Source organism: Raphanus sativus, unplaced genomic scaffold (assembly GCF_000801105.2).
Source record: "Raphanus sativus cultivar WK10039 unplaced genomic scaffold, ASM80110v3 Scaffold0466, whole genome shotgun sequence".
NCBI lineage: Eukaryota > Viridiplantae > Streptophyta > Magnoliopsida > Brassicales > Brassicaceae > Raphanus > Raphanus sativus.
This window is the reverse complement of record NW_026615784.1, coordinates 831-22,609: the sequence shown is the minus strand read 5'-3', so window position 1 is coordinate 22,609 and position 21,779 is coordinate 831. Positions and strand designations below refer to the sequence as shown.

Here is a 21,779-nt window from a genome sequence, read left to right as displayed (position 1 = left end):
TTATGCTGATTCGACCGGAATCTTAGCATCGGTTATAAAATTCTGACTCGGGAGAGGCTCCGTTAACAAGCTAGTTCTCACGGAAGTGCGCGTTAAAGGAGAAGGTAGAAGCAATCTAGGTGGCTCGCCATTCTCTTTGGAGCTATCTTCTGAGTCGAAAACGAGTCTGTGACAAAAGACGCGTGGTCTATTGAATCGGTGCGTACTGATTTTATCGTTTTTTTTGTGTGTGCTTCGTTGTTTGTTTCATAGTGAAATTCGTAAGTCCTAATCACTCTGCACGGAGCATTGAAGTATCCAATTGTATCTGTTTCTATTGAATTGCGATTCACTGTGTGTGCTCAAGCTTTAAATCGAGAAAGTTCAATGGATTCACTGTTGATATATCTTTTTGTATGGATGATACAATAGAAAGATGAGTATTGTACCTAAGGAAACGATTGAGGTTATAGCACAGAGCATTGGGATTACCAACTTGTCACCTGAGGCTGCACTTATGCTTGCTCCTGATGTTGAGTATCGTGTTCGAGAGATTATGCAGGTTAGTACTCTTTTTTTCTTTCTTTCTTTGCTTTCTATTCATGTCTTTGTTGTTCTTGAGCTGTCTTTTATAGGGTATTAGCAGCTGATATTAAATGCCATGTTTGCAGGAAGCGATCAAATGCATGCGTCACTCGAAGAGAACGACTTTAACAGCTTCTGATGTTGATGGTGCTCTCAACTTAAGGAACCTTGAGGTACTACATACTAGAGACCAGTTCCCATATTCTATTAGCTTCGGTAGTAGTGCACTATCAGTAGAATGTTTGGTAGCTTCCTATGATGATTTGAACATTTGTTGATATTTCTTTGGGTGGAGTTTATTAGTAGTTGAGAAGATATATGGTATCTGGTTTTGAGGTTTGACCTTTCTGGTGCATATGAATAACACCCGATAGCAGTTAACTGAAGCAAAGGCATCTATTTGAGAATGATCATGTTTGTTGCAGCCGATCTATGGCTTTGCCTCAGGAGGACCAATTCGTTTTAGAAAAGCTATTGGGCATCGGGATTTGTTCTACACTGATGACAGAGAGGTGGATTTCAAAGATGTAAGATGTTGGGAAAACAGTCTCATTATTTTTTTGTTTCAGTTATATCGTATATATGTTCTTCTAATATATTCAAGAAATGTAATAATTCTAGGTGATTGAAGCTCCACTACCAAAAGCTCCCCTTGATACTGATATAGTCTGTCACTGGCTGGCTATTGAAGGAGTGCAGCCAGCTATACCAGAAAACGCTCCTTTAGAAGGTTTGCCTCTCAAGTTTATGTCCTGGGTTAGAGTTTTAAAGTCATTAACTAAATTTATTGACATGAAACAAATATTAGTATCTACATTGACGTTTCCGAGGTGAATTAACTTCTTTCTACATTTTTTCCTCTTGCTGAACGGTGTAGTTAGTGATGTTGATGAGAGATCAAAGTACATATTTGAGATGCATCTGTAAATATGTTTTGAGAAGTATCACGAGCAAGACAATTTGAAACATTTCCATGTTCATCCCATAGTGAATATATTTTCCACTTGTTTATGGTGTTTGTAGTCATTAGGGCACCTGCAGAAAATCAAATCTATCAACAAAAGGACGGACCTCTTATTGACATTAGGCTACCAGTGAAGCATGTATTATCCAAGGAGCTTCAGGTATGTCTTACAGATTAAATACCGCAAGGACGTTTCTTACATGCATAAGACTTATCTGTTGTTTTCTCTCTTAACAGCTATACTTCCAAAAGATTGCTGAACTTACAATGAGCAAGTCAAATCCTTCTCTTTTCAAAGAGGCATTAGTGAGCTTGGCCTCAGACTCGGGACTTCATCCCCTAGTTCCATATTTTACAAATTTCGTTGCTGATGAGGTAACATAGTGCACCACCGAGGAAACTTAAAAAGATATAAGGATCGCAATTGCTTGATGTTATTTTCTCTACTGATGCAGGTATCACGTGGTTTAAATGACTTCCTACTCCTGTCCAATTTAATGCACGTTGTCAGAAGTCTTTTGCAGAATCCTCATATACACATAGAACCTTATGTAAGTTGCTGTCTGGATCTTAAGAACTATTATAGAATCTTGTAGCTCCATTTTCTTTAGTTTTTTGATGTGTGTTTCTTCTAGTTGCATTCTAGACATGCTACGTACTATACAAGGCATGTCATAGCCACGAAGCTAACTAAACTTTTCCTTTTTGTGCCAGCTCCACCAGTTGATGCCCTCTGTTGTAACATGTCTTGTATCGAGAAAGCTTGGAAACAGATTTGCCGACAACCATTGGGAACTTAGAGATTTTACTGCAAATCTGGTTGCACTGATATGTAAAAGGTTCATTCTTTCCCTTTCATTTCATGTAACTCTGTGTTCGTTTTTGGTTAATTGTGGGGATTATCTTACTGAAAATGATTCTTACTGGCACTAATAATGAAAATTTATACCGAGCTATTGTATGCAATATCATGAGATGAATGTATCCGTATACAGTCTACTAATTTCATCCTAGCCGTGCTATTGGCTTCTGGTATTTTTCCGGCTTGGGCTGAAATATCCAATGAGAAGATCTAAATTGAAGAAGTTATAACTTGCTAAAATTTTCTTCATTGTTTGGAAGGGTTTTCGTCATTTGAAATCCTTTGGTTTGAATTTTTTTTTTCAGGTTTGGAAACACTTACATTACTCTTCAGTCTCGTCTTACGAAAACTTTAGTCAATGCACTTTTGGACCCAAAGAAGGCTTTGACCCAGCACTACGGTGCAATTCAAGGATTAGCGGCTTTGGGGCACAATGTCGTAAGTATTTTCTTTACTTTCTCTGATATATTTAGCGGCGATGCCTCATTGTACTACTATCACCTTACTCTTTTCAAGGTTTTATTAGTTATGTAAGTTTCCCCCGAAAACAATGTTACCCAAAACATGCACTATCATCTGAAAATCGTTATTTCCTTTTTCACCATCTTCCCTGCTTCTCTTTCATTTCATAAGGAACTAGGATTTGTATAGTCATAGAACAAGTGCCATATATAACTTAAGCACAGTACTCTTGCGATGTTAGCTGAATGCCAATTTATTGTGTAGGTACGCCTTCTTGTTCTGCCAAATCTTGAACCGTATCTGAGTCTTCTCGAACCAGAATTGGATGCTGAGAAGCAAAAGAATCAGATGAAGAGCTACGAAGCTTGGCGTGTGTATGGAGCTTTACTGGTTAGTGGATACATTCTTCTATAATCTAACTGTAACCGGAATTTCATTAGTTTCATATATGGAAAACCCTTGAAGGAACTTGTGAATTGTTTTTTTTCTCCAGCGTGCTGCAGGCCTGTGTATACATGACCGGCTTAAAATCTTCCCATATTTACCATCTCCTTCACCAAGCTTTCTCAATAAGGGAAAGGGGAAAATAATCAGTACTGAGCCAAGTAAGTTGCATCAACTAATTTACTTTTTCCGTGTAATATGGTTATTTGTACTTATTTAACTGTAACCCGAAAGTAGCTAAAACTTAGGAGGGTCAGACACATGCTTAGGGACTACTGATTGATTGGCATAACCATCGGTTATTTATACAGATATGGAACTAGAACCTTCCCAACCAATCATGTATGGTGCTGTGATAACAATTGTTTTCAGTTTCCAACATCTGTTCTCACCCTTTCTGAATATGGCAGATAAGCGAAAGCTGAGTGTAGATTCTTCATCCGCAATGCAAGTAGATAAACCAATGGGAGATGACAATCCGCCACAAAACTCTGTTCAACCATCCTCATCAGGACAAGCCTCTGATGGTAACGCACCTGAAAGCAGAAACGCAAAGGAGAAAGAAGGCAGCAAGGGCCGGGCTATTACCATGAAAGCAATCCTTGATCAGGTCTGGAAAAATGACCTCGATTCCGGACGGCTCTTGGTGAAACTGCACCAACTCTATGGTGATAGGATCCTTCCTTTCATCCCTTCTACAGAGATGTCATTATTCCTCTAAACCGTTAAGAGGTACGTTTGCGGTGACAATTCATGGTTCTGAGCTTGTAGTGCTCAAAGCACCATCTGATTTATCTTTCATCTGTTCTATGTTGCAGCGATAATGTCACCCATCAACTCCCTGAGCATCTCGGGCTTAGGAGAAGAAGCCTACCTGTTGTGCTTTGACGGCTTCTTACAATGTATAAACTGAACAAGTCTGATTAACACTATTTGTTTGGTTTCATAGCAATTCCATGTTTGTTCAAAAGTTGAGACTTTGACGATTGAGTTAATGTAACGGTAAAATGTTTGAAACATAACTGTCATTTAACAAGACACATAGTTGTTGCAGATACAAAGGTCTAACAAACAGATTATTAAAACGAAGAGCGACAACGATCTAAAATGCAACAATATCTTCGTATTAGTCGTACGGAATCTGGATATACGCAGCATCACAGACAAATGGGATGTCCGCGTACATACCCGCAAGTGCACACCTTATACTCTCAAGGACGGTAAACAGATATGCAAACGCAACAGCAGTCCAGAAATGCATCCCAAACTTACCCCAATAGAGTCCAAGAGGCATCCACTTGCTGACAGTTCCCACCACCTGAAGAGCGATTTCAAGCAGCATACCCATCACCACATGGAACCTGAAGAAGTGAGGCCATTCTTTTCTTCTCACTACCCCAAGATAAGCTACAAAAAAGTAAGCCATGAGGAACCAGCCTGGTAACTTCCCTAAGGCGCTTAGAAACGGGTAGGTCAAGAATTCGAAATCTTCTAGGAAAGGGTGGAGATGGTAAGCGGTTTCTGCGTACATCCAGGTTTCGTGAAGCGGCATCAGGTAAGGCAGGCATGCCAAAGTTCTCCACCACCATTGTGGCTTTTTGGTCATTGGAGGAAACCGGAAGCTGGAAGGTACATCTTTTGATGCTCTTGGGGACAAAAGGGTTTTCCTGCGGACGGGTAACACAGGTAACGCACCAAACAGACTACCTTGTTCCCCACTCAGAAGGCGAGAAGACGAGGCTGAGAGATATGACAAAGGCACACCTGAAACAATGGAAAAATAAAAGCAAAAACTTTGAAATACATGTTAAGAAAAATCATTGGAGCAATTTACATAAATATGAGAAGAAGGAATATACATACATACCTCTTTGTACACTAGCTTGAAGCCCATTAAATGGTAAAGAGTTCTTTATGACAGACAATGAACTTGAAGCAAGACAACGTTGAGACTGTCCTGATGTTGTTGTAGCTCTGTATGAAGATGGCTTGAACCCCCAAGAGCTTGTTAGAGCATGTGAAGTCACCGTGCTGCATCCACTTATCATCATTACCAACCTAAACTACCTATAGAAAACAAGATGTCACAAGTTAAGATTCAATTTCAAGATCAGCTATCACATTCCAAACTATCCTGCTCTCGGACGAATTAGAACCCAGAAATCAAACAAAAACAAACAAAATTTGAAGACTTTCTTAAAACCCATGAGATGATTTAGACGGAAGAAGATTACCGAACCTTCGCTGGAGTGTAGAGAGACGAATAAGGGTTTTATCCTGCATTCATCTATAGTTAATCCTCTGGAATGCTATCTCATCTCCTTCTCTTCTCCAAAAACAAAAGGGAAATGAATCTCTCTATCGCAAGTATTAATACACTGAGGCCCATCTAATGCAAGTTTACACTAATACCTTTTCGGCCCATTTAGGCCCAAAACCTAACCTTCTGCATGGACAAGAGGCTTCGGGGAATATTAAACAGTGACCAAATTTGAAACTCTCACTTCTCCTCCGCCGTCGGAATGTCGACGACTCCCGATCCCAACAACTCCTTCGCATCCGTAACGGCGTCTCCCTCTCTCGTCACCGCATCCGAAACTCCGGCGATACCCCCAAACAACGCCAGAAAAAATCCGTCTCAGCCACCACCCGCTCCACCGCCACCGTCTTACAGATCCATAGCTCCGGTTCAGCATGCTAATCCGATCCAACAAACTCACAACAACCTCCAGACACAGTCAATCCCGAACCGACGCCCTAATTCGCCTCACCACCACCAAGACCCCTCGACGGTTCTTTACCCGTTCGCTCCTCCTCCGTCGGGTCGAGGAGGGTTCTCGGTCCGACCCGTTCGGATGAGTTCACCGTTAGTCGCTGCCGCCGCTGCTCCTCCTACCGTAACGGCGGCGGGTAATCAGAGCGGTTACACTCTTCGCCCCGGTTTGGCTTACAACCACCGATTAGCGGAATCGATGATGCAGTTCATGAGGGCGAGGAATCCTCCTCAGATTCATCATCATCATCATCATCATCAGCTTTCTCATCCCGGGTCGGGTCCCATGAGAGGAGTTCCTCACTTTCTTCAACCGCGGGTGAGGTTTTCTATAACTTTTGTTTTCATTTGTAGATGATTAGTGGATATGATTGTTAGGGATGATGCTCCAAATCTTCTTGATTTGATTCATATTGGTTAAGAAGTTGAATCCATTTTTATTCATGGTGCTTCTCATCCAAAAAACTAATGCATTTTTAGTTTTATTTACTTATGTTTCATTCAGTTAGCATTCTCTATGTAACCAAAATATCATAAAGTTTACATTTTGATCAAATATGATGAAAGACTACTGGAAATTATTTTTTTAGTCTGTTTTGCTCCTTTTGTCTATATGCTCTTCATCGGCCTGATTCTCTTGGATCTAATATTACATTTCTATTTTAGGTTCCTTGTCCTCCTGCTATGTGGTCATAGTTTTGATTTAGGGCTGTTTCTAATTTGGTCTCATAATTTATCTTTTCTGTAATGTGGAAGGAAGACTTAAAAACTCCTTTTTTTTATATATATCTAAGCAAGTGTTAAAGCTGTATTGCTCTTTCTTGCCTCACATTTATCTCAGTTTTGTAAACTTTGGTATTGTAGGTTGCCCCTCCCCCAACTTCAGTTCTAGACTCTGGCAGGAATAAAAATGCCAGGTGAAACATTACATTTCTCTACTTTGATATTATCTTCTTTTTTTTCTTTCTCTTTAGTGCATAGAGTTAAAAACATGTTCTATATAATGAGCTATCTTTCTGTTTCTTTTTTTTCCGTGTTATTAGAAGGAGGGACGCGCTTGTCCTTGTTAGAGGGAGAAAGGTAAGCCTAATTTTTTTTTTTTGTTTGAACTGCTGGATTGACAAAGTGGAGAAGAGTCTTTTCAGAAGACTTTGGTTTGTGATACTTATCATGCTTTTTTCCAGGTTAGAATCACTGATGATGCTTCTCTTTATTCCCTTAGTCGATCGTGGTTGAGAAATGGTGCCCATGAAGGAATGCAGGTTCGCCCATCTCTTTGTCTTCTACTGTAAATAGTATATGCAAAACTAGCTCAGTTTCTTAGATGTGGCACACAAAAAAAAAGAATTCATGGTTTGTAGTACTTTTGGGGATCTTGCTTTGCTGGTGACTTTTTGTACTTTTGGGATCTTGTTTGATATATAGTTTGTTGTCTCTTTCCCCTTTTGGTTTTGAACCCAACCTTAGTTAAATGATCGTCAATTGGCAGACTTTCCCGTTTTTAATGAAAATATGCAGTTTTGATTTGCCAGCATAAAACCATAGGACCTAATCTAACATGCAGTTTCTCTGTTAACAGTCGCAAAGGAGCGATACAATGAAACCGTTACCAAAGCCTTTACCTCTGGATGTGATGGAAGCAGCTGTGCCGAACGAAACAGCTGAAAAAACTACTGATGATGAAGATAAAGAGGTATATGTGTTTTCTCGTCAAGAACTATATTTTTCTCTCTGAGCAGAAGGGGACGAACACATTACTCCCAGCTCTTGAACAAAAACAAAATGATGTTCAACTGAGCGGTTTTCTATCATATGATTTTAGGACGAGGAATCTGTGAAGGAATTAACAGAGAAGGATCTTTTGCAAGGACACATCGAGCGAGCTAAGAAGGTCCGCGCACGGTAAGTTCCTACAGTAGTTATCTCTCTGCAGCATCTAAACGATGTTCACCGAGCCAGATGAGATTCTTTGGATTGGATTGGATTGGTTAGCTGAACATTTTGGTAAATCCAAAAAAACGGGTCTGTTTTTGTTTCAGATTAAGAGAAGAACGGTCGAGGAAGATTGCGAGGTACAAAGGAAGATTGGCTCTTCTTCTGCCACAATCTGGAGAGCAGTGCACGAAGAACGATTAAAAGTTCTGTACTTAGGATCCTGAGGCCTTTACATGATTGTTGTTAATTTTAGCATAGCACCACATACTGTACGTCTAGGAAGGTGTGTTCTTTCTCTCATATAGATATATATATGATATATCTTTTTTATCTGCATTCTCTAATAGATTTTCTTCTTTTGGTTTGTATCTTCACTACATTTTGGTCATTTGCAATTCTCTTATGCCATCTAGTTTTGTCAAAATAAGAAAAATATCAATCACATGAAAATTCAAACCTATTCTTTAACAAATTAAGTTAATTAACTATTAGTACATACCTAACCAATTAAAATTCATCAAATTTTGTGAATTATTATTATAGTACACATTATTAACCATGACAAGTGTTAGATTATAATAGCTGAAGTGAAGTAGAAAGAACTGGTTTCGAGGGAGAATCGCAGGAAGAATCGGACAAGAGAACATAACTAACTCTCCTTTTTCTTCTCTCTTACCGTTACATTTCCACGTGATAACATTGATGCCGTAAACGTGTCACCGTCTCCATGGCTCCACCGTTTACTACTCTGATCTCTTCACGTTCAATCCGCCATTTATGTAAAAAAAGATCCTAAGCAGCCACACATCATATTTTTATTTTCTCTCTCTCTATTGTTCAACACTTTCTTTTGGTCTCTCACCTCTCTCTTTCTTCCCACACTTTTAACCTAACTCCTCAGTTTCTTACACTCCAAGAAGAGAAACTTTCCTCGGGGAAACAGAGAAGGAAACCTCCAGAATGGCGGGGAACGAGTGGATCAACGGATACTTAGAGGCTATACTTGACAGCCAAGCTCAGGGGATCGAAGAAACACAGCAGAAACCTCAAACGTCCGTGGCTCTGAGAGACGGAGAAGGTGATTTTTTCAACCCTACCAAATACTTCGTTGAGGAGGTCGTCAGCGGAGTCGATGAGACCGATCTTCACCGGACTTGGCTCAAAGTCGTCGCCACTCGGAACTCCCGTGAACGAAACTCTCGCTTAGAGAACATGTGCTGGAGAATATGGCATCTCACTCGCAAGAAGAAGCAGGTACGTAATGTTACATCATTGTATATGTGTGTGTGTGTGTGTGTGTGTGTATCATTGCGTTGATTATGTTATTAACGGAACATTTTGTTACAGTTAGAGTGGGAGGATGCGCAGCGAGTAGCGAACAGGAGATTGGAAAGAGAACAAGGGAGAAGAGATGCGACGGAGGATTTGTATGAGGATCTATCAGAAGGAGAGAAGGTAGACGGTGCTGGAGAGATTATTCCACCTGAGACACCTAGAATACAACTGCAACGCAACTCATCCAGTGTAGATATCTGGTCTGATGATAAAAAGGAGAATCGTCTTTACGTTGTTCTCATCAGGTAAGTTATCTTCTTATCCTTCTTGCTTGCTTCCCATTGATTGACTGTAATGTAGAACTGCTGGTTCAGGTAGTACGGTAATGTAGTAGTTCGGTTAATAAAACTTTTTAAGTAAACTAAAAATGAAGTTTTTGGCTTCGATTATATTTCGGTTAAAGATTTGGTTAAATCCGGGTAGCTTGGTTACTTCGAAATTTTGGTTAGTTTGAAAATTTCGGTTAACATTATTTTTGAAAAACTGAACTATCCTAACCGAAAAAATGATTTTTGAAAAACCGAACTATCCTAACCGAAAAAATGAAGTTTTTTTATTAACATGTCAGAATTGAACCGAACTTCTTACTGAACGAACCGAGATTTTGGTTCATTTCTGCTGGTTTGGTTTGGTTTGGTTTGGTTTAAAATCCCAGGCATAGTAATGTGTGTTGGTTGTATCAGTTTGCATGGGTTGGTTCGTGGTGAAAACATGGAGCTTGGCTGCGACTCTGATACTGGTGGACAGGTACCTTGTTTTCCAAGCTTTCCATAAGCTCAGATCTCTTGAATCTAGGGGTTTAACTTGTTTCGAATTGTCAGGTGAAATATGTTGTGGAGCTAGCTAGAGCCTTAGCGAGAATGCCTGGTGTGTACCGTGTAGATCTCTTTACACGCCAGATATGCTCGTCAGAAGTTGACTGGAGCTACGCAGAGCCAACGGAGATGCTAACGACATCTTCCGCTGATGATTGCGACGGAGACGAAACAGGAGAAAGCAGTGGAGCTTACATCATCAGAATACCGTTTGGTCCACGCGATAAGTACTTACCAAAAGAGATTCTCTGGCCTTACATCCAAGAGTTCGTCGATGGAGCCTTGGCTCATATCTTAAACATGTCAAAAGTCTTGGGAGAACAGATTGGGAAGGGGAAACCGGTGTGGCCGTACGTGATACACGGGCACTACGCTGATGCAGGGGACAGCGCAGCTCTTCTTTCAGGTGCGTTGAACGTTCCTATGGTCTTGACGGGTCATTCGCTAGGAAGAAACAAGCTTGAGCAGCTTTTGAAACAAGGGAGGCAGTCGAAGGAGGATATAAACTCGACGTATAAGATCAAGAGGAGGATTGAAGCTGAGGAGCTTTCTCTTGATGCTGCGGAGCTTGTTATAACGAGCACGAGGCAGGAGATTGATGAGCAGTGGGGACTTTATGATGGGTTTGATGTTAAGCTTGAGAAAGTGTTGAGAGCTCGTGCTAGACGCGGTGTTAATTGTCACGGAAGGTACATGCCAAGAATGGCGGTAAGTATACCAAGAACTAACTGCTTATCGTTCTAAAAATCGATATAGGCAGCAAATCTGTTATAGCTCAAAGGTTTTTTTAAAATTCTATTTATACAATTCAAATCGGTTAAAATTTATCTAAATCAATCTAAGTTTGTTCAATCAAGTAATAATGTTAATGCATGTCCATGAATTTGTTTAACTTATTTTTGTTTAGCATATTTTTAATGATTCATAAAATAATTTTATAATTATACATAAGTAAGTTAAATATCTAATATATATAAAAATATATCAATATTTTTCTAGGTCCCCTAGTCACATTTTTTAAACATTGCTTATGATTGATTGCCTATGGTTATGAAGTAAGATTTGAAAGTGAGCGAGTCTGTTGTGCAGGTTATTCCTCCAGGAATGGATTTCACAAACGTTGTGGTTCAAGAAGATACACTTGATGGGGATGGAGAGTTAGCTTCCTTAGTAGGAGGAGTCGAGGGATCTTCTCCTAAAGCGGTTCCAACTATATGGTCTGATGTAAGTTCTCCCTATACTTATCTTCTTTAAGAGGTTTTCTTTGTGGATTGTGTTTGATGTTTGTCAATTTGGCAGGTTATGAGATTTTTCACAAATCCTCACAAACCAATGATCTTGGCATTATCTAGACCAGATCCAAAGAAGAACATAACCACTCTTTTGAAAGCCTTTGGGGAATGTCGACATCTACGGGAGCTAGCTAATCTCGTAACTACTGATATAACCTTTAGAAACTAACATCAAGAAAACAAGATCCTCTGTTTTCTCAAGTTGTTTTTTTTTTCTTCTTCTTGTTTTGGCAGACTTTGATTATGGGGAATAGAGATGATATAGATGAGCTTCCATCTGGAAACGCAAGCGTTCTTACAACCGCGTTGAAACTCATTGACAAGTACGACCTCTACGGGTCTGTTGCGTATCCTAAACATCATAAACAGTCTGATGTTCCTGACATATACCGACTCGCTGCAAACACAAAGGGTGTTTTCATCAATCCTGCTTTGGTCGAACCTTTTGGCCTTACACTTATTGAGGTAAGTCTCTTTTTAAATGAAGTATACAAAAACAGCTAAGCGGTAACTAGCTTTTTTTATAGAACTACTGACTAAGATTATTGATTTGTTTATAAATTTTTTATATTATATGTTAGATATTTTAATTTTTAAGTTTAGTTATAAAATTATTTGATGAATTATAAAAACTAGACATACAAAAAATAAGAAATTAAACAAATTTATGGACTTCTGCAAACATTATTCTTGATATGTTAGATTTAGAGTTAGACCAATTAGATCGAATTAAATTTATTTTAACTGATTCTAAACGGTTTAGAATAATTTAAACGGATACGAGAGTCATTGACATAAAGTCTCTTCTTCAATGAAACTATACAATATTTATAAACTTTATTTAACCAAATATGAACAAAATGCAGGCTGCGGCTCACGGGCTTCCCATGGTGGCTACCAAAAATGGAGGACCTGTCGATATACTTCAGGCATTGCATAACGGTTTGCTAGTGGATCCACATGATCAAGAAGCAATAGCCAACGCGTTGCTGAAGTTGGTATCAGAGAAGAACCTATGGAACGAGTGCAGGATCAACGGTTGGAAGAACATTCACCTGTTCTCATGGCCTGAGCATTGTCGTACTTACCTGACTCGTGTCGCCTCGTGCCGCATGAGACATCCCCAGTGGCAGACGGACGCAGACGAAATGGCGGCTCAAGAGGACGAGTGTTCGCTCAACGACTCTCTCAAAGACGTTCAAGACATGTCTCTTAGGCTCTCTGTGGACGGAGACAAACCTTCCTGGAACGCGTCTCTTGACCCACCGAATAGTAACGATCCGGTTAAGCAGATCATGAGCCGGATGAAGCAACAACCTGAAGCCAAGAGTAAACCGGAAGTGCAGCAGGGGAAGAAGCAGGGGGATAACGTGGGGAGCAGGTTTCCTGTTTTGAGGCGACGCGAACGGCTTATAGTCTTAGCTGCTGATTGCTACGACGAGGAGGGAGCGGTAGATGTGAAATCAATGGTGACGATGATTCAGAACATCGTCAAAGCCGTGAGATCTGATACTAAGATGGCTAAGAACTCTGGTTTCGCGTTGTCCACTTCGATGCCGCTTGACGAGTTGATTAGCTTCTTTAAGTCCGCCAAGATTCAGGTGAGCGACTTCGACACGTTGATATGCAGCAGCGGGAGCGAAGTGTATTATCCAGGAGCTGAAGAAGGGAAGCTTCTTCCCGATCCTGACTATTCCTCGCATATTGATTATAGATGGGGTAACGAAGGGCTTAAGAACACTGTGTGGAAGCTGATGAACACAACAGCTGTTGGTGGAGAAGCTAGGAACAAGGGCTCCCCGAGTCTTGTCGAGGAGGATATGGCATCGAGTAATGAGCATTGCGTTGCTTATTTGATTAAAGATCGCTCCAAGGTAAAGTTTTTGTTTGTAGTTGCTGACGTGTACTAGTCTTTAAAATCTAATTAGTTTTTTTTTTCAGGTGATGAGAATTGATGACTTGCGTCAGAAGTTACGTCTAAGAGGACTTCGTTGTCATCCTATGTACTGTCGGAACTCGACAAGATTGCAGATCGTTCCTCTTCTTGCTTCTCGATCGCAAGCTCTTAGGTACTTTAATATTACGACAATGCTACAAAACCACGTTACATATGTGAGATCTTGTCTGATTATTTGCGGTGCAGATACTTGTTCGTGCGTTGGAGGCTGAACGTGGCAAACATGTACGTGGTGGTAGGAGAACACGGCGATACAGACTACGAGGAGCTGATCTCCGGAACACACAAGACGGTGATCGTCAAGGGGCTCGTGACTTTGGGTTCTGATGCTCTGCTCCGGTCGACAGACCTTCGAGACGACATCGTTCCGTCAGAGAGCCCTTTTATCGGTTTTCTCAAGGCTGACTCGCCGGTTAATGAGATAACCGATATTTTGAAGCAGCTGTCGAAAGCCGGTGGTTGATTCGACTAGTATCTACTCACCGGTTCGACCTTGTAGATTTTATTAGGATTTAATAGGATTCTAGAAAATAAAAATTACAAACAATTATTGTCAGTTTGAAATTATTCTATTTATTTGTTTGTTTGTTTTGGTCAAATGGAGTTTTTATATGATGGAACATAAAAAGAGAAGGAATCAAACTTTGTTTTTATATAAACTGAAGTCTTTTACTATTGGAAATATATAAAAGTCGTGATTGTAATTTTCCATAAAATAAGAAAGATTAAAACAATTTATCTGTTTTTATAAAATTACTAAACGAATCAATATTAATTTGAAATTAGTAAAGGCAAGTCTGGTTATATAACAATCAACCGGCCGGTTTGATATGGAAAACCGATTTCGGTTTGACGCGGGACTGTAATTAATTCACTCTTCGATTAACGAAAAATCTACATCTCGCTCTAGTGAGAACGAAAGACTTCAGCGGAGAGATTTAACAGAAAAAGTGGTGCAAATTCTCAGATCACCGGAGAAGATCTTGTTCTCTTCCTGATTTCAAACGCGATGCGAAGGTAGATAGAACCAGCATGTTCCTTCTCTTTCACTTTTCTGAGAAAATTATTTGGTTTCTCGAGAAATTTCTGGTTTCTGAGATGCGATTTTCGTATCAACAGAGTTATATCGGTTTGGATCGGTGCTGATTTTGAGTGATGCTGCAGGTTAGGGCACCACCGGATTCATGGGAAGACGGGAGGAGTTGGAACAAAGGGGATGGTGGCGAAGCTGTCTATCGGAGTCATAGTTCTACTGATCTGTACTCTCTCGCTGCTTTTCTCGTTTAACATCGGTGGTAGTCCCGAGCCGAGCCGTCCATCTAAGGTTAGTTCACTTTTTTAATATGTATTCTGAGTAGTTAAGTGACTTGTCGATGTAGATCAGGTAGATGAGATCTAAATCTAGTCTCCTGCTTTGATAGATGAGAGTTTTAGTCAGACTTTTGGTTGATTGATTGATGGATACTTGAGCAGATAAACGTGGAAGAGCTCTGGGAGAGTGCTGATTCTGGTGGTTGGAGACCGTCTTCTGCTCCACGATCTGACTGGCCTCGTATGTTCATCTCATGTTTTTGAGCTGTAACGATTTAACTTGATGCTGATCTCAGAAGTTTTAGGACGTTCCAAGCTTGAAATGATGATAAGATATCTTTTGATTACCTTTATGCAGCTCCTACGAAGGAGACGAATGGTTATCTTCGTGTTCGATGTAATGGTGGTTTGAATCAGCAACGTAGTGCGGTAGGTGTTCAAACTTTAATTATATAGTGGACTTGAGCTAGCTTCAACCCCCCCTTAATGGCTAATATTGACATCTGGATGATGTTGCAGATATGTAATGCTGTACTTGCTGCCCGGATCATGAATGCTACACTTGTGTTGCCCGAATTAGATGCAAACTCGTTTTGGCATGATGACAGGTACGTTGCTACCTTTAGAAAAGTATTGAGTAGCAGTAATATTAGAAAATAATGGACTTTCTGTAAAATAAATTGTTGATTAATACTGGCTACTTGTGTGAAGGTAAATGCAATTTGTAGGCTTTTCTAAGTATCAGCAGATAGATAAGTTATAAGCGGGTTTAATCACCTTATGTGAAGGATATGAGGTGTTGATATGCTCAGAAGAGCAAATGCTATTTGCATAAGTTATTTGAGTATATATCTTCGTTCACTAATATATGATTTTATTATCCGCAGTGGTTTCCAAGGTATATATGATGTTGAACATTTTATTGAAACCCTGAAGTATGATGTTAAGATTGTGGGAAAGATCCCCGATGTTCACAAAAATGGGAAAACCAAGAAGATAAAAGCGTTTCAGGTACAAACATAGAGGAACGTTTTGTTTCCATATAAGCTTCAAGTCTGGAAACAAAATGTATATACATGTGTGTTCATATTTTTCTTTGAAACAGATTCGTCCTCCTAGAGATGCTCCTATTGATTGGTACCTTACAACTGCTCTGAAGGCAATGAAAGAACACAGTGCTATCTATCTTACACCTTTTTCACATCGGTTGGCGGAGGAGATTGATAATCCTGAGTATCAACGGTTAAGGTGCAGAGTGAACTACCATGCTTTGAGATTCAAGCCACACATCATGAAGTTGAGTGAATCAATTGTTGACAAACTCCGGTCACAGGGCCACTTCATGTCCATTCATCTTCGTTTCGAAATGGATATGTTGGCATTTGCAGGGTATGCTCTTTAAACAAAACAAAAAATCCTTCTTCAACCATCAGCTGTAGTTTCATTTCTATTTAAGTAATTTATACATCAAAGCTGGTTCTTGTTGAATTGCAAAACAAGTTGGTTGCCTTTGTATCATCATCTTGCATACATCAACACATGGTTCATTGTCGATTTCCTGCAGGTGCTTTGACATATTTAACCCTGAGGAACAGAAGATACTTAGAAAGTACCGTAAAGAAAATTTTGCAGAGAAAAGGCTTATCTACAATGAAAGAAGGGCTATCGGGAAGTGTCCACTTACCCCTGAGGAGGTAAGTTCCTTTTTTAACTCGTTTTATCGGCATCATTCTCAGGTTAAGCAAATCCAGAGATAGATAACTGATAAGCTAGACAACAATAGAGAAATCATAATAATCCTTGTGGGTGCAGGTAGGTCTTATATTACGAGCGATGAGATTCGACAACTCCACAAGGATATACTTAGCAGCTGGTGAACTTTTTGGCGGGGAAAGGTTCATGAAGCCGTTTCGAACCTTATTCCCACGGCTTGACAACCATAGCTCGGTGGACCCCTCTGAGGAGCTGTCAGCAAAATCGCAAGGATTAATAGGATCAGCTGTGGATTACATGGTTTGTCTCCTGTCCGACATTTTCATGCCAACATATGATGGACCGAGCAACTTCGCCAACAATCTCTTAGGTCATCGCCTCTACTACGGTTTCCGCACCACAATCAGACCGGACAGAAAAGCTTTAGCTCCAATATTCATAGCTAGAGAGAAAGGCAAAACCGCTGGGTTCGAAGAAGCAGTGAGACGAGTAATGCTGAAAACAAACTTTGGAGGGCCTCACAAACGCATATCACCTGAGTCGTTTTATACAAACTCATGGCCTGATTGTTTCTGTCAGATGAATCCGAAGAAGTCCAGTGACAAATGCCCGCCGGATAACGTTGTAGAGATTCTTGAAAGTCGGTTAGAGAGTGTTGGAGATCCAGATTCAACTTCTCAGACAAATTCCACGGTCACTGGGTTAGAACGGTAAGGATTCCTTTGATATGTTCAAACAAAGGAGAGCAGAAGAAGAGAGCGGTGTCGCGACATTGGTCATACAGTTCAGATGGCTCAACATCTCCCTTTGTCTTTCTGTCATATACATTTTTTCTTTATGAAGCGTAGATTTAAATGTTCTTTCAAAGTTTGTAACAAAATCTAAGAGAAGTGATGAGATTCGACAAATATAGTAATGTTTATTTCATTTGAGATCTTAAACCGTCTTGGCCATCTCAGAAATAAAATCTCTCTGGTTCCCAGTGTCATGTTCGTGTGCATTTTCATTGCACAGATGATCTTTGATTGAACTTGATACAAAATTATTACAAAGGAGAGAAACAAATGTTTTAAGAAAAATCTTTCATTTGTATCCACTGTCTCCTTTACCCAAAGGATTAAAGTTTTCGTTTTTTTTTTTCTGCAAAAAATCAGACGTCTATGAGCTGATGGTACACCTTTTTGGTTACTTAGTGTTGTGTGTTGGGACACTAAGATAGAACTTAGTGTTCTTGAAGTCATCTAGTAACGGGTTGTATCCGTCCTTTGTCCTCGTCTTTGAAGGTAAACCAAACTCATCCATGAACGCTGATGTATCCAGCTATATGCCAACAAAATAGAAGACAAGTTATTGAAAGCTCTGAGAAATATGCTCTCTTTGTTGTAATGTTTTTGAGGAGGATCTTTGTCTTACAGTGAGAGTTCGCCTTTTCCTTCCTTTTTTGGACGGTGTCCCGTCTTTCTCCGTCTTCCTCCACCCAGAACAATAATGATCCATTCGTTCCAAAAGCCAGAAATCGGTAGGGAAAAATATATCAGCATCACCCTGCAAGATCGATCATCCCAAGTTGCATATGAACTGTGACGTTCAAATGAGGCTATAAATTTTAGACAACTAGTCAATTTTCAATGGAGATTACCTTTGCGTCTAGATAACTACTGTAATCTGAACTACTTCCATCTTTCTGCAAATACATAGACACATTGTTAAACGAGATCATAATTATACTTCAAGGGTGAAAACCATTCACATGTATTCTTGAAAACGAGTTTGACATAAGCAATGGAGAAAAGACACTATCTTATGTTGAAACCAAATTCTTCTTGATTCAAACAATGACGTGTACACATAACTTTGGGCATATATAGTTTAGTGAGTAAACAGTCTACAGCTTGGTTTAAAAAAGCGCTCGCTTAGAGCGCCATGGCGCTAGGCGAGGTGTGGCGATGTCCTCATCGACTCAGCACCTCAAGGCGTGGCCACAGACACAAAGCGAGCGCTTTCTACGCTTTCTTTCTAAAGGTCAAGGTGCATAAAGCGACGCTTTACTGATTTTGAGGTCAAACCGAATTGGTTTGTCAAAATAAACTACTAAACCGAATAACAAACCTTAAGAACACATACCCTAAGTTTAAAGTTAGGATTTTTAGCTAGTATTCTTTTCTCTATTCACGTGAATTCAAGGTTTTGATTTATTCTCTTCTTTTCTATCACTGGTAATTACACTGTTTTGAGTTCAACTTCTAGCTATATATGCCTATGTTCATGCATGACCTTTCTTTGCTTTCATACACAAAGCGAGCGCTTTGTGTCGCCATAGAGCAAGGCGAGAGGCGAGACACCCGTTGCCTCACCTCGCCATGCGCTTTTTTAAACCAAGGTCTACAGATGCTGAGAAATGTGTCACTGCATAGTTAGAAGGAAAAAAAAAAAGAATAGACCTTTGTTGAAACCAATGGGGCTCTTTCACCAGGAACTTTCACGTCAGGCAAGAAGCTAAAGTCCGAAGCGATTAGAGACATCTTTGGTAGCTTTTCATGTAAAACCTCCAGCAGTTTCTGTAATTTCCATAATTAGAAACAGAGCAACGCAGTACCTGCTTTAATATAGACACCATTTTTTCGCTTACCAAACAACCTGTTGGAAGCCAACAACGTCTAGGTTTAGGAAACAATTTAGACCAGATTTCTTTAGGTTTTGAAACCGGAGGAGCTTCGTGTTCAACAATGTCAATGCAGCGCTTGATCAGTGGATCCTCTAAAGGCTTGTATAGCTCAGAGAGTGATTCGCTGCAATTTATTAGAGACCGGGATCAATAGAGGCATAAATGTAACACTTCATTAGAACCAAAACCAGTATTCTCAGCACCTATCCGGTTTGTTTTCAACCAAGACTTCCATCCATGGGGAAAGTTGGCTTTGGGAATAGACAAGGTCATGTGGGAGATTATCTAGCACCTGCAATGGCACAAGTTTATATAAACATTAGACGTGGATTCTTCTTCAGGACAACCTATCAAAGAGAGCAGCAACAGCTTAATTGCGTACCTCGAGCATTATCACCCAGCATGGTTGTTGTTCCACATTCCCTGTTTCAAAAATTTACTCTATGAGCACAGATAGATAAAATCACGGTTACTAAGGTGGGCTAGCTTAGAAACAACTCGCTAAGCTTTCAGCATTATCTCAACCGACTAGCGATATCTCTGACTAGATCAAGTTTTTAAGAAAGTACATTACAAAGTCTGATGAACAAAAGTTTAACATTTTCAACCATAAGTTAATTCCAGCATAGCGACAGAGCAAGAAAAAAAAATGATATAGAATCTGCATCACATTGGAAAGAAAGAAACTCACTCCATCCAGATAGGTCAGATGCATCACGACACTCAACTCGGAACTTTGATAGATGGCTTCCAACTTGCGCAACAGTTTCCTTTTGAATCTTAGCCAGTGAAGGACTGATCTCTATAGATCTGAAAATAAAATAAAATAAAATAAGCATGAATATAATTGCAGCATGTTCCATAACTGGTTACTGTGCTGGAGTTCCAGGCAAAAGATGATTGTGTATAATTCATGCTTAGCTAGAGGAAAACTGGGGGATACGTACGTGTAGGTCATGTTATTGTAGATTCTCTCAGGAGCATTCAACATTATGTAGTCCAATATACCCTTCGCACAGGTGCCCGATCCACCACCGATTTCATATATCTAAGCAAACGTTTCAAGGGTTATCGAGATATACAGAAGAATCCGTGCAAATGTAGACTCACAAACCCGGGATGAAAATCTTCAACATCTTAAACAGAAAACCAAATGGCTTTACTATCTATTTACCGTTCAAGTGTGTGTTCAAATGATTCTAAACTACTCTTATCCGTTTTTTAGGTAAACCATGGTTTCTCTCTTCCAAGTTTTCAAAGCATGAACAACTGAACAGGGTAAAGGCTAAGAGTATCACTAATAGTTCCAATATATAGGCTGGTAGATAAAGATAGCTCAGGTTTCAATACAACTACAGAAACCAGAGAGGAACATTTCATGTTTGGTATTGTCCTGAGATTAAATACAGTAGTGAGACGTAAAGTCGAACCTTTAATGGAACTGAGAGATTTGTGGTACGGAGTATAGCTTCTGCAATCCCATGAGCATACCAAGGCTGCAAGAGAGGATTGAAATCATAATAAAAATAAAAATTGGGATACACTTACAAAAAGTGAAAGCTATTCCAAGTAGAGATCAAAAGACAAATTCACCTTGAAGAGCTCCACAGGAGTAAACCAAGATATGTCACTCTGCTTGTAAACTTTCTCCAATAACTTCATGTACGCCTTCCTCCCTATATATATACAAAGAAAAGAAACTAGTCAACAACAATGCTACAATAAAGACCCCATCCTGAAAGGATTACAACTAATATAGCTATACTTCCAAGAAACGGTAAGTTAATCCAACAGTAGTATCAAACACTTAGCTTTTTACCTTCAAGCTGGTTGAACTTAATGCTTCTCTCAAGAACACCAACAGATTGTGATCGTTGAGAGAAGTATCCGTGTTTTGCGTCATACAATGCTCTGTGTATGAAATCTCTAACCTTGATTCCGTTTCAACAATCACAGTTAGTTAGTCCCCAATTGAAAAATGAAATCTGAGTATCGTAACTAACTCAACCAATCAAGGGCCTCCCATCTGAATACTAGGATGCGAGGGAACAAACTCACGAGAACTGGTTCATCGCCTATGAGCTTCTGAGTCGAGAAGAACGCAGCTCGAACCGATCCAATGCGTGGCAGCTCGAAGCGATCAACAATTCTACTTGATAGCGATTGTGAAAGCTTCCGAGAAGTGATCAATCGAACGAGAGCCATGAACACTCGCCCTCACTCTCTCTCTCCCTCTCCTTCCCGTTCGCTACAATGGCTTAATCGAATCGATATGCTGCTGAGATTCAAGCGAGGAACTCACCGGTTCAGGTTTTTTCTCAGAGGTTTTGGGTTTAGATCCGGTTCTGTTCTTAAAACTTCTTAAAACCGTCTCTCTTTTTTTCTATTAACCAGCTATACAATACCAAACCGAATGGTTTACTAGAAGGAATAGTTTGGGAACTTTACCTTTATACATGCAGATGCAGAGTGATAAAGTGAATGTCAATATGATGTTAATGATAATGATCGATTAAGAACAATAATTTTAAAAATAGTTAAATAATTTGTGGTTTGTAAGGGGTAATTTGGGAATTTTGTCTTTATACACGCAGTGACAGAATCAACGTCAATACTTGCATGAATTTTTTGCATATTAAAATGTTGCATATATATGCTAATGTTACACTACATACTTTCACGTTGAA

General features: G+C 39.8%; 6 protein-coding genes across 8 annotated transcripts; 4 read left to right on the top strand and 2 right to left on the bottom strand.

The window, feature by feature from the left end:
- The first annotated feature begins 11 nt into the window (after positions 1-11).
- On the top strand, positions 12-4,318 carry LOC130502247 (transcription initiation factor TFIID subunit 6). Its single transcript, XM_056997014.1, has 14 exons — positions 12-198; positions 412-541; positions 651-737; positions 990-1,091; positions 1,186-1,294; positions 1,588-1,688; positions 1,766-1,903; positions 1,984-2,079; positions 2,243-2,367; positions 2,696-2,828; positions 3,117-3,242; positions 3,346-3,457; positions 3,707-4,028; positions 4,115-4,318. Exons 2-13 carry the CDS (start codon positions 416-418, stop codon positions 4,015-4,017), a joined length of 1,566 nt encoding a protein of 521 aa, XP_056852994.1. The 5' UTR covers positions 12-198; positions 412-415; the 3' UTR covers positions 4,018-4,028; positions 4,115-4,318.
- LOC130502249 (protein TIC 20-I, chloroplastic-like) lies at positions 4,305-5,667 on the bottom strand. Of its 2 annotated transcripts, none has more exons than XM_056997021.1 (3): positions 5,536-5,667; positions 5,164-5,363; positions 4,305-5,060 (listed from the first exon to the last, which is right to left on the bottom strand). In XM_056997021.1, the coding sequence occupies exons 2-3, from the start codon at positions 5,345-5,347 to the stop codon at positions 4,423-4,425; spliced, it is 822 nt and encodes a 273-aa protein (XP_056853001.1). In that variant the 5' UTR covers positions 5,348-5,363; positions 5,536-5,667; the 3' UTR covers positions 4,305-4,422. The 2 variants fall into 2 exon arrangements, with proteins under 2 accessions (XP_056853001.1, XP_056853002.1); XM_056997022.1 differs by having other exon boundaries at positions 5,531-5,639.
- A 120-nt stretch (positions 5,668-5,787) lies between these two features.
- On the top strand, positions 5,788-8,412 carry LOC108826193 (uncharacterized). Its single transcript, XM_018599608.2, has 7 exons — positions 5,788-6,388; positions 6,934-6,986; positions 7,113-7,149; positions 7,254-7,331; positions 7,649-7,762; positions 7,892-7,971; positions 8,109-8,412. The coding sequence occupies exons 1-7, from the start codon at positions 5,819-5,821 to the stop codon at positions 8,203-8,205; spliced, it is 1,029 nt and encodes a 342-aa protein (XP_018455110.1). The 5' UTR covers positions 5,788-5,818; the 3' UTR covers positions 8,206-8,412.
- Positions 8,413-8,554: 142 nt separating this feature from the next.
- On the top strand, positions 8,555-14,052 carry LOC108842585 (probable sucrose-phosphate synthase 3). The gene is made up of 10 exons (XM_056997013.1): positions 8,555-9,258; positions 9,352-9,584; positions 10,023-10,086; positions 10,161-10,862; positions 11,244-11,378; positions 11,454-11,585; positions 11,681-11,911; positions 12,313-13,320; positions 13,388-13,515; positions 13,590-14,052. The coding sequence occupies exons 1-10, from the start codon at positions 8,965-8,967 to the stop codon at positions 13,864-13,866; spliced, it is 3,204 nt and encodes a 1,067-aa protein (XP_056852993.1). The 5' UTR covers positions 8,555-8,964; the 3' UTR covers positions 13,867-14,052.
- A 219-nt stretch (positions 14,053-14,271) lies between these two features.
- Positions 14,272-17,354, top strand: LOC108812196 (O-fucosyltransferase 1). 2 transcript variants are annotated; one of them, XM_018584387.2, is made up of 9 exons: positions 14,272-14,420; positions 14,568-14,727; positions 14,877-14,955; positions 15,073-15,143; positions 15,234-15,322; positions 15,602-15,725; positions 15,820-16,103; positions 16,279-16,408; positions 16,527-17,354. In XM_018584387.2, exons 1-9 carry the CDS (start codon positions 14,413-14,415, stop codon positions 17,139-17,141), a joined length of 1,560 nt encoding a protein of 519 aa, XP_018439889.1. In that variant the 5' UTR covers positions 14,272-14,412; the 3' UTR covers positions 17,142-17,354. The 2 variants fall into 2 exon arrangements, with proteins under 2 accessions (XP_018439889.1, XP_018439897.1); XM_018584395.2 differs by lacking the exons at positions 14,272-14,420; positions 14,568-14,727 and having other exon boundaries at positions 14,877-14,981.
- A 61-nt stretch (positions 17,355-17,415) lies between these two features.
- LOC108812213 (uncharacterized) lies at positions 17,416-21,391 on the bottom strand. Its single transcript, XM_056997024.1, has 13 exons — positions 21,151-21,391; positions 20,912-21,023; positions 20,686-20,768; positions 20,523-20,588; positions 20,040-20,140; positions 19,784-19,902; positions 19,475-19,515; positions 19,296-19,384; positions 19,057-19,216; positions 18,869-18,985; positions 18,067-18,111; positions 17,841-17,972; positions 17,416-17,747 (listed from the first exon to the last, which is right to left on the bottom strand). The coding sequence occupies exons 1-13, from the start codon at positions 21,295-21,297 to the stop codon at positions 17,613-17,615; spliced, it is 1,347 nt and encodes a 448-aa protein (XP_056853004.1). The 5' UTR covers positions 21,298-21,391; the 3' UTR covers positions 17,416-17,612.
- Between the last annotated feature and the right edge of the window lie 388 nt (positions 21,392-21,779).